At 41.3% G+C, this 13,871-nt stretch overlaps 1 protein-coding gene across 1 annotated transcript; it reads left to right on the top strand.

Moving 5' to 3' along the window:
* Positions 1–407: 407 nt before the first annotated feature.
* LOC131986238 (mucin-2) lies at positions 408–8,002 on the top strand. The gene is made up of 3 exons (XM_059351090.1): positions 408–3,625; positions 4,984–5,058; positions 7,311–8,002. The coding sequence occupies exons 1-3, from the start codon at positions 408–410 to the stop codon at positions 7,528–7,530; spliced, it is 3,513 nt and encodes a 1,170-aa protein (XP_059207073.1). The 3' UTR covers positions 7,531–8,002.
* Positions 8,003–13,871: the final 5,869 nt, after the last annotated feature.

Genomic DNA, 13,871 nt, shown 5'->3' with positions numbered 1-13,871 from the left:
GGGATCTGTGCGGTATGTTTGAAATGCTAATACAATATAGAACACTTGTTTTCACAGCGAAAGCCTCCACTTATTATCGACATTAACAGATTTCCATTACTTCTTATCCAGTCACACCATGTCAGGAAAGTTTAAAAGTGATAGCATAAATCTTTCTGTCTTATCTCAAGTCTGCGATAGATTTTTGACAACCCTAGTTATCCTTCATTTCTGCAGATCCCGGTCTCAGTTCTCGCTCTGTGCATTGTTTCAACTTGTCCTGCTTACTCATTGGTTTCTTTCACAGCATCATCTCAAAAGCCTCTCACTGTAAACTTGTTCCCTCTCTTACTTTTAGACGGATGTAATGGTGTGGAAGCACTGGCGCTCTCTCGAATAATCAGACTTTTGAATCAGGCAGACAAGGGATGGGGAGACGAGCGACTGACCTGACAACTCCGGTTCCAGTTTTAGGTGTCCCTGCCCTGGTTGGAGTGCGTGGTTGGAGGACAACAGGAGGAGACAGAACTGGAGGAGCCCTGCTGCAACCTTGGGGACCTCAGTGCAGCGTCGGTGTTCAGACGTCCCCAGGGATAAGCAGACCATCCGCACAGCACAGTGTACAACTAACTGATACTCCCTCGACACCATCAGATAACATTACTCACACCTCCAAGAGCTATATTACCACTGAAACGGAATATAGGGAGATATTACTGCTGACAAAGACTGACAAGGAGAAAAGGGCTATTTTAAAGAAGAAAAGTGGGGAATCCAAGACCAAGAAGGAAGTGACTTTCAAAGCACTTGGAGGTGAGGCCTCTAAGGATGTGACCTGCAGTCAGAGGAACAGTAGTGGGACTTATTGCTATGCCAGGGCAATCAAGACCAACCCACACTTTGCAGGGAATGTAACCAACTGCAGGCCTAAAGTGAAATCTGCTGCCCGCTACACCAACGGCAGCGTGGTCGACTCGGAGGCGATCGGTGGAATCAGCGTTCATAACGATGAAGCGGAGCCTGTTAAGAGTTCAAACTCTCGTGGAAGAGACCAAAGTCATTATGCAGATCGGTGTGGAAAGACGCTGCTGTTATCTGCTGCCCGACCTTTCAGTGTGACACAAAAAATATGCAGCCACTGCGGTGGCAGACAGGCCGCAACCACCGGAGTTTCGGCTTCGGGGGAGAAATGCTCAATTGCTGATGCTTGCCTTGCAGAGAAACCACTGAATTCAGCCCTTACCTCACCCTCGATTACCATGCACGTCCAGATGCCCCCTATTGAGAAAAACCTTAAGCCAAGCATTCATGAAATCTCTGAGAGCATCACAAACGGAGACAAAACGACACACATTAATCCACAGCTGTTATATTTTAGTGAGGAACTAAAGTATGGGAAAACACCACATCCAGCATGCCCAGTGCACTCCCGCAGCAATTTGGTCAATTTGTCACAGACAAATGCTGCCAATGATGCAACATCCCCTCAACCCACAACCATCCTACATGCTAAAACCATCACTGTCACTAAAGCAACTATTGAAACAAGACAAGAGGAAGCCAGTTTAAAATCTTTTCCACAACCATCACATGTCGGCAAGATCCCCCGACCAACAAGTCTCATGCTGACTCCACAGATGGCCACGGCCACCAGACCAAACGACCCACATTCACACACTTATCCCAAGCTTCTCAAACTATCCCAACACAACTCTACGCAACGTAATGTGCCTCAAAGTGTGTGTGTGTCTGTGCACGCTACACCTGAAAATACTCCACCAAGTCATTTGTACACCACTGCGGTGGGATGTGGAAAGACGATTACCACTGAAAGTAAAGTTGCTAATGCTCAACATGAAATGCATGCAGCACGAGTAACCGTAGCAATAAATACAACTAGCAGCCCAAGAATGACCCCTAAGTCTCCTGCTTCGGCCAATTCATTAGATGCCATTCATAAACCAGAATTGATTGCACAACCTGCACCTGCAAGTCCACCATGTACCTCATGCAATTCAAGTCATACACCTCCATCTTCAACAGTCAACAGCAACTCACAGGTTAAAATGTCTTTTACAGACACTGTAATGAACTCAACTACACCACATCCACGTCTCAGCACTGTTGTCTCACAGAACACTTTGAGTCATCGCCCTAACTCAGCTCATATCAGCACTCGACATAAATCTGTTGCTAAACAAATCCACCTAATCCAACGTAACTCCTCGAATTCTGAGCCTGCGCTTCATGTTTCTACAGCGTCTCTGAACGCAGCGCCAAGTGCAGCGAAACCCCTAGACTCAAGAGCTAGGTTGCCTTCAAGTGCAGCTCCCAGTTCCAACGCTACATGTGACAGCTCTCTATACCGAAATAAAGCCCTCAGGTACTCCTCAATCAATCTGAAAAACTCACCACCCACCGTCTCCACCTCTTCATCTACATTGACAGGAAACCAAAGCAATGTCTGTGCATCAGGTACACGTTCACTTCAATCAGCAGACACAAAACAAAACAACAAAGATCTTAATGGTAATGAAGCGCCTCGCGTAAATCATCCTGATCACACAGAAGCAACAGACAGAAGAACTCAAAGCAGTAATGAGTCAGGTGTGTGTGGTTTCGTTTCCAATGAGGAAAACAACTCCACAACAGCTCCGCTTGTACTATCTGAGCCGCTAAATGTGTCAAAAATTCATAACAGAGGCAATGATGCAAGCACCCACAATCCTAAATCAACCATTACTCCCAGTACTGAATCATATACTGATTTAAACAAATTCAGTGGTAATCGAATCAATGAATTAGTTGCGCACGAGTCAAATGACCATGAAAATTCAAATCTGTCCCAGGTCACCAACCTTCAGAATAACATTTCCCTAATTAAGTCAAGCAGCTCTTGTCTGCAGGGTTGCATAAACACAGAACAACAAAGGCTCGCACATTATCAAGGATACACACAAACAGAATATGAGGGACTCTGTGCTACATGCCCACCAGTAAAAAAAGCCCAGGAGACAGATGCAAATACAGAACAATTTGCCTTGGGAGTATCAGTCAGGCATGCAAATATTAAGCTTAAATCTAACGCAGATAAACAGACACTTGCCAATTATTCAACACTTTCTGCCAAAGCACAAACTAACTGTGAGCCCACTATCTCATCGCTGGAAAACACTGGTGCACAGCCCATAACCAAACCTCCAGTCCACCAAAACTCTAATTCATATTCTTCACCACAAGCACACACTAGTCCAGAGCTTTCATTCACTGCACCAGCCCATTTTAAAAGTGAGGGAGAGCTTTGTAAACACAAAGGGCCTGAATGTAACTCCATACTGCCATCATCAACAATGCACTTGGCATCCCTTCCCCGCCTCCGGTTCTGCAAGGCAGAGGCAATCGGCAGACCGGATTCAAAGTTTAGCCCCGCTCCCCCTCTGCCGTGCCCAGAGGACACCAGCCTGGCTCACTCCCACCCAGCTGCTGCAGCCCTGTTGCTGCCTCCTTCCCCACAGTGCTGCAAATCAACAGCCCTACAGCAGAGGCTGGAGACTGTGGAGGCCAGCCTGGCAGCCAACAAGGACAGGATCACCACTCTGCTTAACATTATCCATGACCTGGAGGCGTGCCACACTCCCACCAGCGGGTAAGGGGAATCGTGCTGTTGCGCGTGTCTGCACGTATGTGTGGTAGGGTAGGTGAAACAACTCCTCGAGTGGAATGTTTATACGTGTCTTGCATTTACTTGCAACATAATTATTCCATGACGCTTATTAAACATTTAATTTATCCTTTAGTTTACCTGCAGGGTCAGATATGACTGAATTATTAATACACTCAACGTTCAGTCCAATACAGGTAGAGATGTTTGCCAGAATTTAGTCGAGGGAATTACTTTAAAAGCTGTCCTGCAGTGCTGATCTTTGACTTTCCAGTGAGTCATCACTTGCATTTACTGGAACCACTTAGTGATTTTGCAGTTCATTGGCAAACTGCATCGATTTTCAATCTAAGAAAAACTTTTGCATGCATGTTTGTGTAATTATATATGTGATTATTCAGTCATAATTTAGTGAAGAAACTACTAGGAACTGTGATGTTCATAATAAACCATCCAACCAACTATTATCACAAAAACAGTTCAGGTAGCTATGGAAGCCCATTTACACCAAAAGAAGAAAAAAAAATTTAAATATGGCCTGGTGATGATCATGTGATTCATTATGATGAGAAAAAAATATCTTAGTATCTGAATATCATGACTCAAAATAATGATTCATTCGTGCAATGTTGTTTTTCAATGCAAATATAATAAGAATTAGCATAATTTGGTTATGTAATTGATTGATTGTGTGACACTTAGACATTGAGATTAAACCAATATCCATACTTGAAATAAAACTTCAAACAAGAGCCAAATTTATGATTTGCACCATTTATTACATACTATGAATTTAAGTTGTGCAAATACCTTTTAAATGCCAACATACTGTTAAAGAAGCTGTTCCTAAGCTGGCTCTGTGGCCACTATAAATCAGGAACTGTAGTGTGATGATGTGAACTCAACATTAACATTGTTACAAGTTTGCAAACCAGTCCGTGATTATGTGCTCGAGTGTGACAGAAACCTATTTGGGCATTTTCAAGGGGGGCACATCTCGGAGAGATTTATTTAGCCATATAACTCTTCTGGGACAAATAACAAGAATTAAAAACCGCCTTCTGGCGATGTGTCTCTGTCAATCATTCTCATCCACTGTAGTGTGCTAATAAGTTGTGACTGCCTCTGAGGTCATGTTTCAGAATAACCAGCTCCTAATAACCGACTGATGTCTGACATAATGCATGTTATACAGCTCATCGCTGCCAACAGCGGTCTGAGTAAATATCAGACGGAGAGGATGAGTGGAGAGAATACTCAACTGTGAATCTGAAAAGAGGAGAGTTTTTTGGAAGTTGCCCTTATTTATTGTTTGCAATTTAATTTACTTTCTTTCATGGCAGTCGGCGATGCTACAAAACTGGACAGGACCTCAGAAACTGCTCAACCTGCCAGAAGACTGCTTGTATTGTCTACAGGTGAGATAATAGTGAAATTGCCAATTTCGCCTGCATGCAGTGTTTGAACTGATAAGTGATTAGAGCCGCTCTAGAATTCAGCTCTCACCCAAATATAAAAACTATTGTTGCAGAATGTCATGAATAGGGATGGGCGTTCAATTATAATAATAATACTAATAATAATACATTTAATTTGTATAGCGCTTTTCAAGACACCCAAAGGCGCTTAATTAATTAATCGATTAATCGCAATGTTTTTATATATATGTTGTATGTATACATGGATAAAAACATGCATACATGGATATAATAAAAGATAAAAATACAGTACTATGCAAAAGCCTGTTTTGATAACGGACACTTTTATTTTGAAAGGATGAAAAGAGACTTGATCCTGTCAATTATAAAACTAAATCAACTGAGATTTTACTGTAAAGATAACGTCAAGGAGTTCAATGTTTTATGTTTTAGCCCCCGAAGAGGCATGAGGTTAGTTTTTTAACAGTTAACTTGCATATTTAAATGTGATTTGTGTTAAAATAAGTTTTGGATCAAATTAAACCCAGTAATTCATGCTAGCAAGGTTTGATACAGTAAGCTAGCTTTGCTCAAATTAATACTCCAGTATTTGTGTGTTTTATAATTGTTATTGCAGCTTTCAGTTTGCAAACTGTAGCTTTATCCAAATTAATTCTCAGCACATTGGCTTATTCATACAGTCATAGATAAAATTAGAAAATACACGGGTTGATTAAAAATTCCATGTGATCAACCAGATTCTTAACGACTGTTAATCGATAGTTGATTAATTATTCCCATCCCTAGTCATGAATATATATTAGGATGTTGACTATATAGGCTCGGGCAGAGAACCTTCATTTAGAAAAATGTGCCTGGGCTTAAGATATTAAGATGAGAGATTATTTTAAAAGGATATTAAGAAAACAATTAAAATTGAATCAATATTTTTTAACGACACTCTGTATAATAGACTTATTATGAAGTACCGCAGGATGAGTGCTTAAATTATTTCAATAAAAAATACGATAACAAGGATTACAGGAGAATTCTAAATTACTTACCCACAGCAGTGGGACCATGCATCACTTTACCCACGGGCCATTTGGAAATATAGGTTTTATTTACACTTTCCTTTGTGATTAAGACACACAATTCACCAAGGTTGAGCCCATTTGCCATTTCGGTTGCCAAGCACTTCTCTGCCAGCCTGCTCACTTCACTTCACTGAAAATGAATGACTTACTGTATGGGCAGCTTACCAAATGAAAATCTCTGTACTGCTCATTTGTTTCTCCATCAGAATACATAGGAAGATTACATTTTCCTCTCTGAGCAAAAAATCATCAATCTTTTGAAACAACTGTCAAATTGAAGCACTGACTGTGTGTGACTCAATCTATTCACACGGCAGATTTATGGAGATTGAAATGCACTCTCTGAAAGTCAAAGTAGCAAAGAGAAAATGTTTTCCCATCCTGCAGCAATTTCAAGCACTTTTAATTTAAAGGTGAGACTCTAATTTCCATTCCATTAAAGAAAGATGTTGACACTTTTAGTACATATTTCCAATGCCATTGCAGATGTGACAACTTATTATGCAACGCCGGTAAGCTCTAATATTCAAACTTTAATTCTCGTTTGCACGCATTAGCTGAAATGTTGCATCAGCTGGGGGCAACAGTAAAGTGAAAAAACAATTGTTCCAAACAGACTGTATTTGAAAGGAGGCTAAGAAATCTAAGTCTTCTCATTATCTTATGGAAAAAAAATGCCTCCTGCTCCACAAAGCAAAGCCTAAAACGGTCTTTATCTTGAAATATTCAAAACACTCCTCTTCATCTACTTATTTTCAAAGGCGCTTTTGCATGACAAAAAAAAAAAGAGTTATGTAAGTTGATTTGCTGACTGGCGTGTTTTGGCATGTGGTCCTTAAAGGCCAGGTGGAAGATAAGGAAATTTGAACAAGATGAGTGCGCCTTCAGGAAAAAAAAAACAATATCCTGCTGGGAAATGTCTTCCTGCCTGAACCAATCCACCACTTTGAAATCTGACAAGCGCAGAGCTTTCCACATGAGTACCACAAAGTGAACTGTAGCTGCAAAAGCTTGATGAATAATAGAAAATAAGCTGGTAAAGTTGCAGATTTGACAAAATGCATCCATGGCAAGAATTTAATACTTCTTCTGTTGTTTCACATCTTTGTGTTCTTGTGGTTTTAGTAATTTTGGGTTGCATGTCTGTTTGTCCAGTGTGGAGTACGACTTCAGGCAGCAGGAAAGACGCTTCTTGGAGATTCTGAATGATTCAGCAAGAGGAAATAATGACTTTTCCCTGCATCTATCCCAATCCCTGAACTTCAGCCTGCTTAGAAACGTCATCATTAAGAACTTATCAAAGTCAAAGGTGAGAAGCAAAAAGCTGTGCAAGACCCTGTTCAAATGGCTGCCCAGGAAAATCCAGAAAGTGTAGACGTCTCAACATCACCTGCGTGCTGCTGAATAGCCATAAGCCTGTGTTACAAGTGACCAGCAGAAGCCTTTGCAGAGGACTCTTCCCTTCCTCCCCATAGATTGAGATAATCTCACCCAGTAGCGTTCCAGTCTCCTGAACAATGTCGAAGCTTATAAACATGATTTTGTCCTCAAATTTTGCTCCTAATCTTTGTGACCTTCAGCTAGTAACATCCATAACAAATTACTCATTTCACTCTTGAAAGTTAATGTTATTTCGTTGTCAACATGCCTGCTTCAAATTTATGGCCACAGATTCCTTTATCTAATTTTCCAGGAGATTCCGTTATGCACTGTTTTGATTAATGCTCCATGAATTCCAGTTGATGTTACATTTCCCCTTCAATCGACCCTCTTACCTGCTTCTCCTAAATGTGCAGTTTTTGAATGGTATCATTTTGAAATGCAAAAATAAATCAGAATTTACTGACTATTTCTCTAGAAATCTTTTAATTTGTCCAAAAATGTCCCCTCATTCACTTTATGAATGAAATAAAGAACATTTTCAGGTGAGATGTACAGCTTCATTGCATCTTTTCACAACTGCATTAGCGACTAAATAGAGAAACATTCATTATGCCCTCGCCAATTGTGCTGATGGTCTCCAAATCCCCAAACAATCTGAACTTCATAAAAGGTTTCGGAGTAAAACAATGACATGACGAAAGGCTGCAATGAAGCGTGAGTCACATTCAAAATGTCCATGTGCACATGCAGACAAACCCATGAACACACTCATGGCACATGGACATAAAAAGCTACAACATGACACACAACCCTGTGGATGGTTTCACTGAAGCTTTCACAAATTGCCAAAGCAATGGAAGCATGAGATTTAGAGAATTTTGGGGAAAAGAGCTAATGAGAAAAGAAGGAGTTTATTTGAGCATTAAGCCAAGTAAAGATTATAATATTACAATTTGAGTCGGAAATACTTAGATGTTTTAATTTAAATGCCACTAAGAAGAAATAATACTAAGTGAAAGTGACATTATTGTGGGAAATGTGGCTCCACAGCAGACTTTACCTCCCGCAGCTCGGCCACTAAGGTACTTTTAAGCGAGGGTTTTCTTTGAAAAGAAGTTATGATAATGCATGCACGCGTACAGAGGTGCAATGTTTAGGTAATTACCAAAAAAAACTTCACTTTATGTAACTTAAAGGGATTTTGCACATCAAAGTCTGTTTACAAGTCTGCGTGTACTGTATGTGTACAAAAAAAATGTGAAAAGCCGTCTGTGGCTCCATAGGGAGCAGCATGAAGTCTGAAACATTTAGTGACAGTTGGCGTTGAAGACTACAAGTTTGGAAAATGAAAGAAATCTGGAGGCTGGAGTTAAAAAGAAGTGTTTCCCCTCTAGCCTGCGCCTAATCCCTGTTTAAAGCCAGCAATTCAAGGTTACATTAGCATAAACGTTGGAGTTGCAGGTGCCAAAATTTCATGAGTCCGTGCAATAAAAAAGATGAGATCTCTGGTTTTCTTTTTCCCTTTTTGTCCATCAAAATACCTGCAGTGTTATAGTAGCATTCATAACCATGCAAAAAATGTATCATGTGCTTTCAGAAATCACCCCAAAGACAGCTGCACTGTGTTAATGCTTGTGTTAAACCATTGTGCATTGCAAATCTAGCTTACATTTTTTTGTATGAGCTAAAATGTACTTCAAAGAGACTTTTTTTTTTAAATAAAACTTACTTCCCAGTGCAAACAGAAAAGACAAAGACAATGCAACTAACTAAATGGGATGAACAAGCTTCCATGCTTGCTCATGCAGAGAGCTCTAAATTCTTGACTTAAGAGCTCTGCTGAGATTCTGCAGCCCTCTGCCAACAGACTTGCCAATTTTGAAAAGTGGTACTGCTAAACAATATTGCAGCAGCAGCAGCAGTGCACCGAGTCCTACAGCCAAAGACAAATGGGTCTATAAAACAAAACATAAACAGGCCAAACAACATATTGCACTTATGTTCCATATCAGAGAATATCTTTCACAGTGATTGAAACTACTTGTCATCTATGTGAACATTAAAGAGTTCAATTTCAAAATGGTTTGACAAGTAGTTCTGTTCGATGTCTCTCTATAGCTATAAAAATATCTGTGTAATTCTCACAGTGGCAGAAGAACAATTTACTGTTATGTAATCACAGCAAGAATATGATTGTATTGCTTCTTTTGAAGAGTGGCGACTGGGTCGAGCTCGGAGCAGATATTGGTGGAAATAACATAATCAATACTAATATGTCCGATGTGCCTCAGGAGATGATACAGCACTAGAGAAAACTGCTGTGCTGGTGCACTTAAGATGTGCTCAATTATCTGAAGAACTGCACAAAGAAACACCTGAAGCAACAACAAGTAGTTTTATCTGGTTATGAAACTGTAGCAATTTAATTCTGATGTCTCTGTGTGACCTACATAAACAAACGACCATCAGTGAGAACACTGGCTAGTGCTTGTCTCAATGCCTGTGCCCAGTTGGGTTTCCCATGAAATCCAATGAAATGATATTCGGCATGAAGACTGGAAGGGTTTACATTTTCCCAAGCAGAGTTTGGCAATGAGTAGTATGTTAGCCAGTTAAAACGAAGCAGGGAGTTTTATTTTTGTTTTGTTTTTCAGAGATTTATTTTATGTTATCCCTGATATTGGGGCAGGATCAGCAAAGAGAATAAGAAAATAAAAGACCAATATGCAAAATGAATCAACGTACAGTGATATAGCACTGGCAAAAACAGTCAACCTTGGTCAGTCAGTTAACAGATGGAGAGAATAATGGGATTTGAGAAGATTTAAAAATGTGAGGGACAAGGGGTGAACCCAGAATTCTGACCCAGGAGTGTGGGGTTCTTGTCCCACATGAAAACAAAAGTCAATGATGTTATTTTCAACTTCACGTCACGTCACTTGCATCAAGTCGTTCATGTAACAACTTCATTTCCAGCATTTATCCATCCATCCATCCATCCATTTTCTTCCGCTTATCCGGGGCCGGGTCGCGGGGGCATTTATCCAGCATTTATGTGCATTTATTTTAGTTTTTGAACAATCTTTTATAACGCCCAACCAATAACTTTATGTCCTCACCTTGGAGAAGTTCTGTAGTTTAATCGTAACTAAACTGCAGCCTTTTAACTAAGAGGAACAGCTTACTTTTCAGCTACCGGTCATTCAATGGGCTGATAATGACCTGCTTTACCTGCTAGAAGGTGGAGCAGGCCACTACTCACTCATACTTGAATGATAACCGCTGATAACACCCTCTCAATTGTAAGATAACATTCAAAAGAGGTATAGCGATTTTATTTTCTCTGAGATACTTCTGCTTCTTGTCTTGAAATTCCCTGTGGCCATCACAAATATGCACACTTCCATATTCACAGCATGTGTAAAATGAAGCCTTTGCCCGGCACGTGCAAGTTGTAAAGAGGGCATGTATTTTCTTGTAAAACAACATTTCGATTTGCTGCAAAGTAACTAATCAAGCTGGTTGGCTGTTCGCAGCCGTTTTTATGACCGAACACATAAAACCTTTCAGCTGAAAAACCCTAAATTTCCATTAAGTGGCATTGCTGATATTAACTATGAATCCAATGACTCCCTGTAAGGTGAAAGGATTACTAGCACTGCCAGCACCACTGAAAGTAACACCCCAGTCTGCTGCTCTGTGCAGCCCTCAGCCACTTTCAGCTCATTATTTTGGTTCACTGGTCCGTCTGGTTGAGGTCCAACGGACTTGAGGTCAGCAGCCCGGGTATGAAAGCCATGGGCAGCTGCCAGCTCACAAGCTCAAACAAGCTGTACATTACCTGTCCATAGAAATATGGACGAACGAGAGGTAGAGCAGCTGGACATACAGCAAGCCAAAAAAGACACACTTTTTATTACAAGATAAAAATAGAGCTAACATGTGAATTTACATTTCACAGATGGAGAGAGAGGACTGAGACACCAATGTTGCTCTGTTTCTGGTGTGTACCTTCAGGCAAATGCTTACTGTGGAGTGCAGTGGAGCACTAAGAACCCCAAAAGTAATACAGAATATGAAAGTAAACTCATTAAGGACCTCTAAATGTTGTGGGCGGTTTTTATAATAAAGGTTTAAATGGTAATTTCTGATCAAGAATTTCTGAGTATAAGACAAGAGCTTACATTTAATCATTTTGATTAATTGTAAAATGATACTGGAAATTACTAGAATTGAGTGGAAGAGGAAGCGCTGATTCAAAATCGTGATAAGCAATATAAACAAATACTACAAGTACATACAGATTTAGTATGTAGTAGGGATGGGAATAATTAATCAATGATCGATTAATGGTTGTTAAGAATTTGGTCATTCTGATGTTAGCAACTAATAAAGAGACAAAAAAACACACATAGTATTTTTTGTCTATCCCCGCAATACGCAATACAACAGACTATGTCTTGTTTGTGTTTAAGCCCTAGGCTTTTGAAGCGTGAAACTGAAAATTTAACTGAGAAAACACACTCAGTTACCTGTTCTTATGTATATATAATGTTGTGACAAAGTGCCATGCATATGCCTTTTCACATAACTCTCTGAACATTTTCACATGACTTCATATCTGTTTTAATTAATTTTATATCATTTTCATGCGAACACAATCCGCCCTGTTCATCCTGTAAGATAACATGTCACAGTTGCATCTTCTTGTTCTTGCGTAGGATGCCTGCTATCTCAAGTCTTCAAGGTTGTAAGGCTGTACCTCCTTGACCAATACACACACACTCATTGTAACTCTATAAAAACTGTTAGCTCTCTTTGTCTGCAGATTCACTCTGTGCAGACCTTTTTGACTGTACCTTGTGCTCTCCTAATTGCAATTAGAATAAACCTTTTTTGCTTATACTCCAACGACTCAGTGATCTTTCCTCCTTATAACGATTTTTGCCACTACAACTTGGTGTCAGAAGTGGGATCGCCCGAGAGTCCGTCGGGATCGTCGGGACATCGGGGATGGCCACCTGATCTTCAGGATCATCCTCTAACTTCCAGTCAAAATTCAGAGAAGGGAGGACCGATGTCCTGGGGTCGACTGGCTGGCTCCGGCGCGATCCCCAACCGAACCTACACTCTCCTGATTTTGGTGAGATGTTGAATTTCCATTTTCTAAAAATTGTATGACTACTAATTCTGATAATTTTGGCAGTAATGATGAATTGAATGACATTGGTAACGTAGTATTTCTGAGTCTTTGGAGTAAAGCATTTAGAATTGGTCTGGTGTACTTTCCGTTCACTAAAACAATTTACTGCAGTCTAAGATTTACTCCTACTAAGACCCCCTTCAACCCGCCTGCTGACGCCGCCTCCCCTCAAAGACAGCCTCCTCCAACCCCTCCAGTGACATCACCACCGACCAGCAGTGCCCCCAGCAGCGCCAGAGACCCACAATCACCACAGCTGCCTCTGACTTTGACTCCACACCCAGCCCCAAGGCTAGCTCTGTGGGACCCCAACAACCCACTCCCACAGCCTGCCTTCTCCCCAATAGCTGACCACACTAGGTCCCATGACAGGAAGGATCACACCGGCAGGGGAGGAGAAACATTCACACTCCCAATGGTCCAAGTGATGGGACATGAAGGCGCAGCTGGTTATGTCTACCGCCCGTGGACTGTAGCCGACCTGCTCCAAGCAGCTGAACACCTCCCTAAAGCCACACAGGGAGGTCAAGTCCTCGGTGACGCAGTGATGGCCTTTATCAGAGACTTTACACCAACTTCCAGTGAAATGGGCCGCGTTATGATGAGGAAGCTGTCCGGAGCAGACTTTGCTAAGATCAGACAACACTTCACTGACCACGTCCAGCCCTCCACCATTGACTGGCAGACTGCTGCTGATGGTGATGGCAGAAATGCACAGGATGTCGCATACAGACGATGGATGGAAGGCCTCGTTACAAGCATCAAAGAAGCTTTCCCTCTTCACAGCGATCTCTCCAAGGTCAACGCCTGCACCCAGAAAGCTGATGAGACCCCTGAAGACTATGTCCACCGACTGCAACAAGTGTTTGATGACCACAGTGGCATCCCTAAACCACGTAACTTCCCAGGGGACCAGATGTCAGCATATGAGAGCCTCCTGAAGCAGCAGCTCCTGAATGGACTTTCAACAGATGTCTGCCTGGCTGTGAAAGATTCCTGCATTGGTCATAATGAGTCCTCTGTCCGACTGGCCGACGTGGTAAGACATGCTAACCACGCCTACAAGCGCTTGCAGGAAAAGACTGAAGCTGAGAAGAAGACAAGGAAAGATACTGCCCATCGAGCCCAGC

The sequence above is a fragment of the Centropristis striata genome, chromosome 15 (assembly GCF_030273125.1).
Source record: "Centropristis striata isolate RG_2023a ecotype Rhode Island chromosome 15, C.striata_1.0, whole genome shotgun sequence".
Lineage (NCBI taxonomy): Eukaryota > Metazoa > Chordata > Actinopteri > Perciformes > Serranidae > Centropristis > Centropristis striata.
Note: the sequence above shows the minus strand (reverse complement) of the source record. Positions and strands in the feature narration are given on the sequence as shown.

Excerpts from the sequence above, each read along its gene's own strand:
- LOC131986238 (XM_059351090.1), top strand. The coding sequence starts at position 408 with ATGGGGAGACGAGCGACTGACCTGACAACTCCGGTTCCAGTTTTAGGT. Across the intron at positions 3,626-4,983 it reads TGCCACACTCCCACCAGCGG|TCGGCGATGCTACAAAACTG; the intron begins GTAAGGGGAATC and ends CTTTCATGGCAG. Across the intron at positions 5,059-7,310 it reads ACTGCTTGTATTGTCTACAG|TGTGGAGTACGACTTCAGGC; the intron begins GTGAGATAATAG and ends CTGTTTGTCCAG.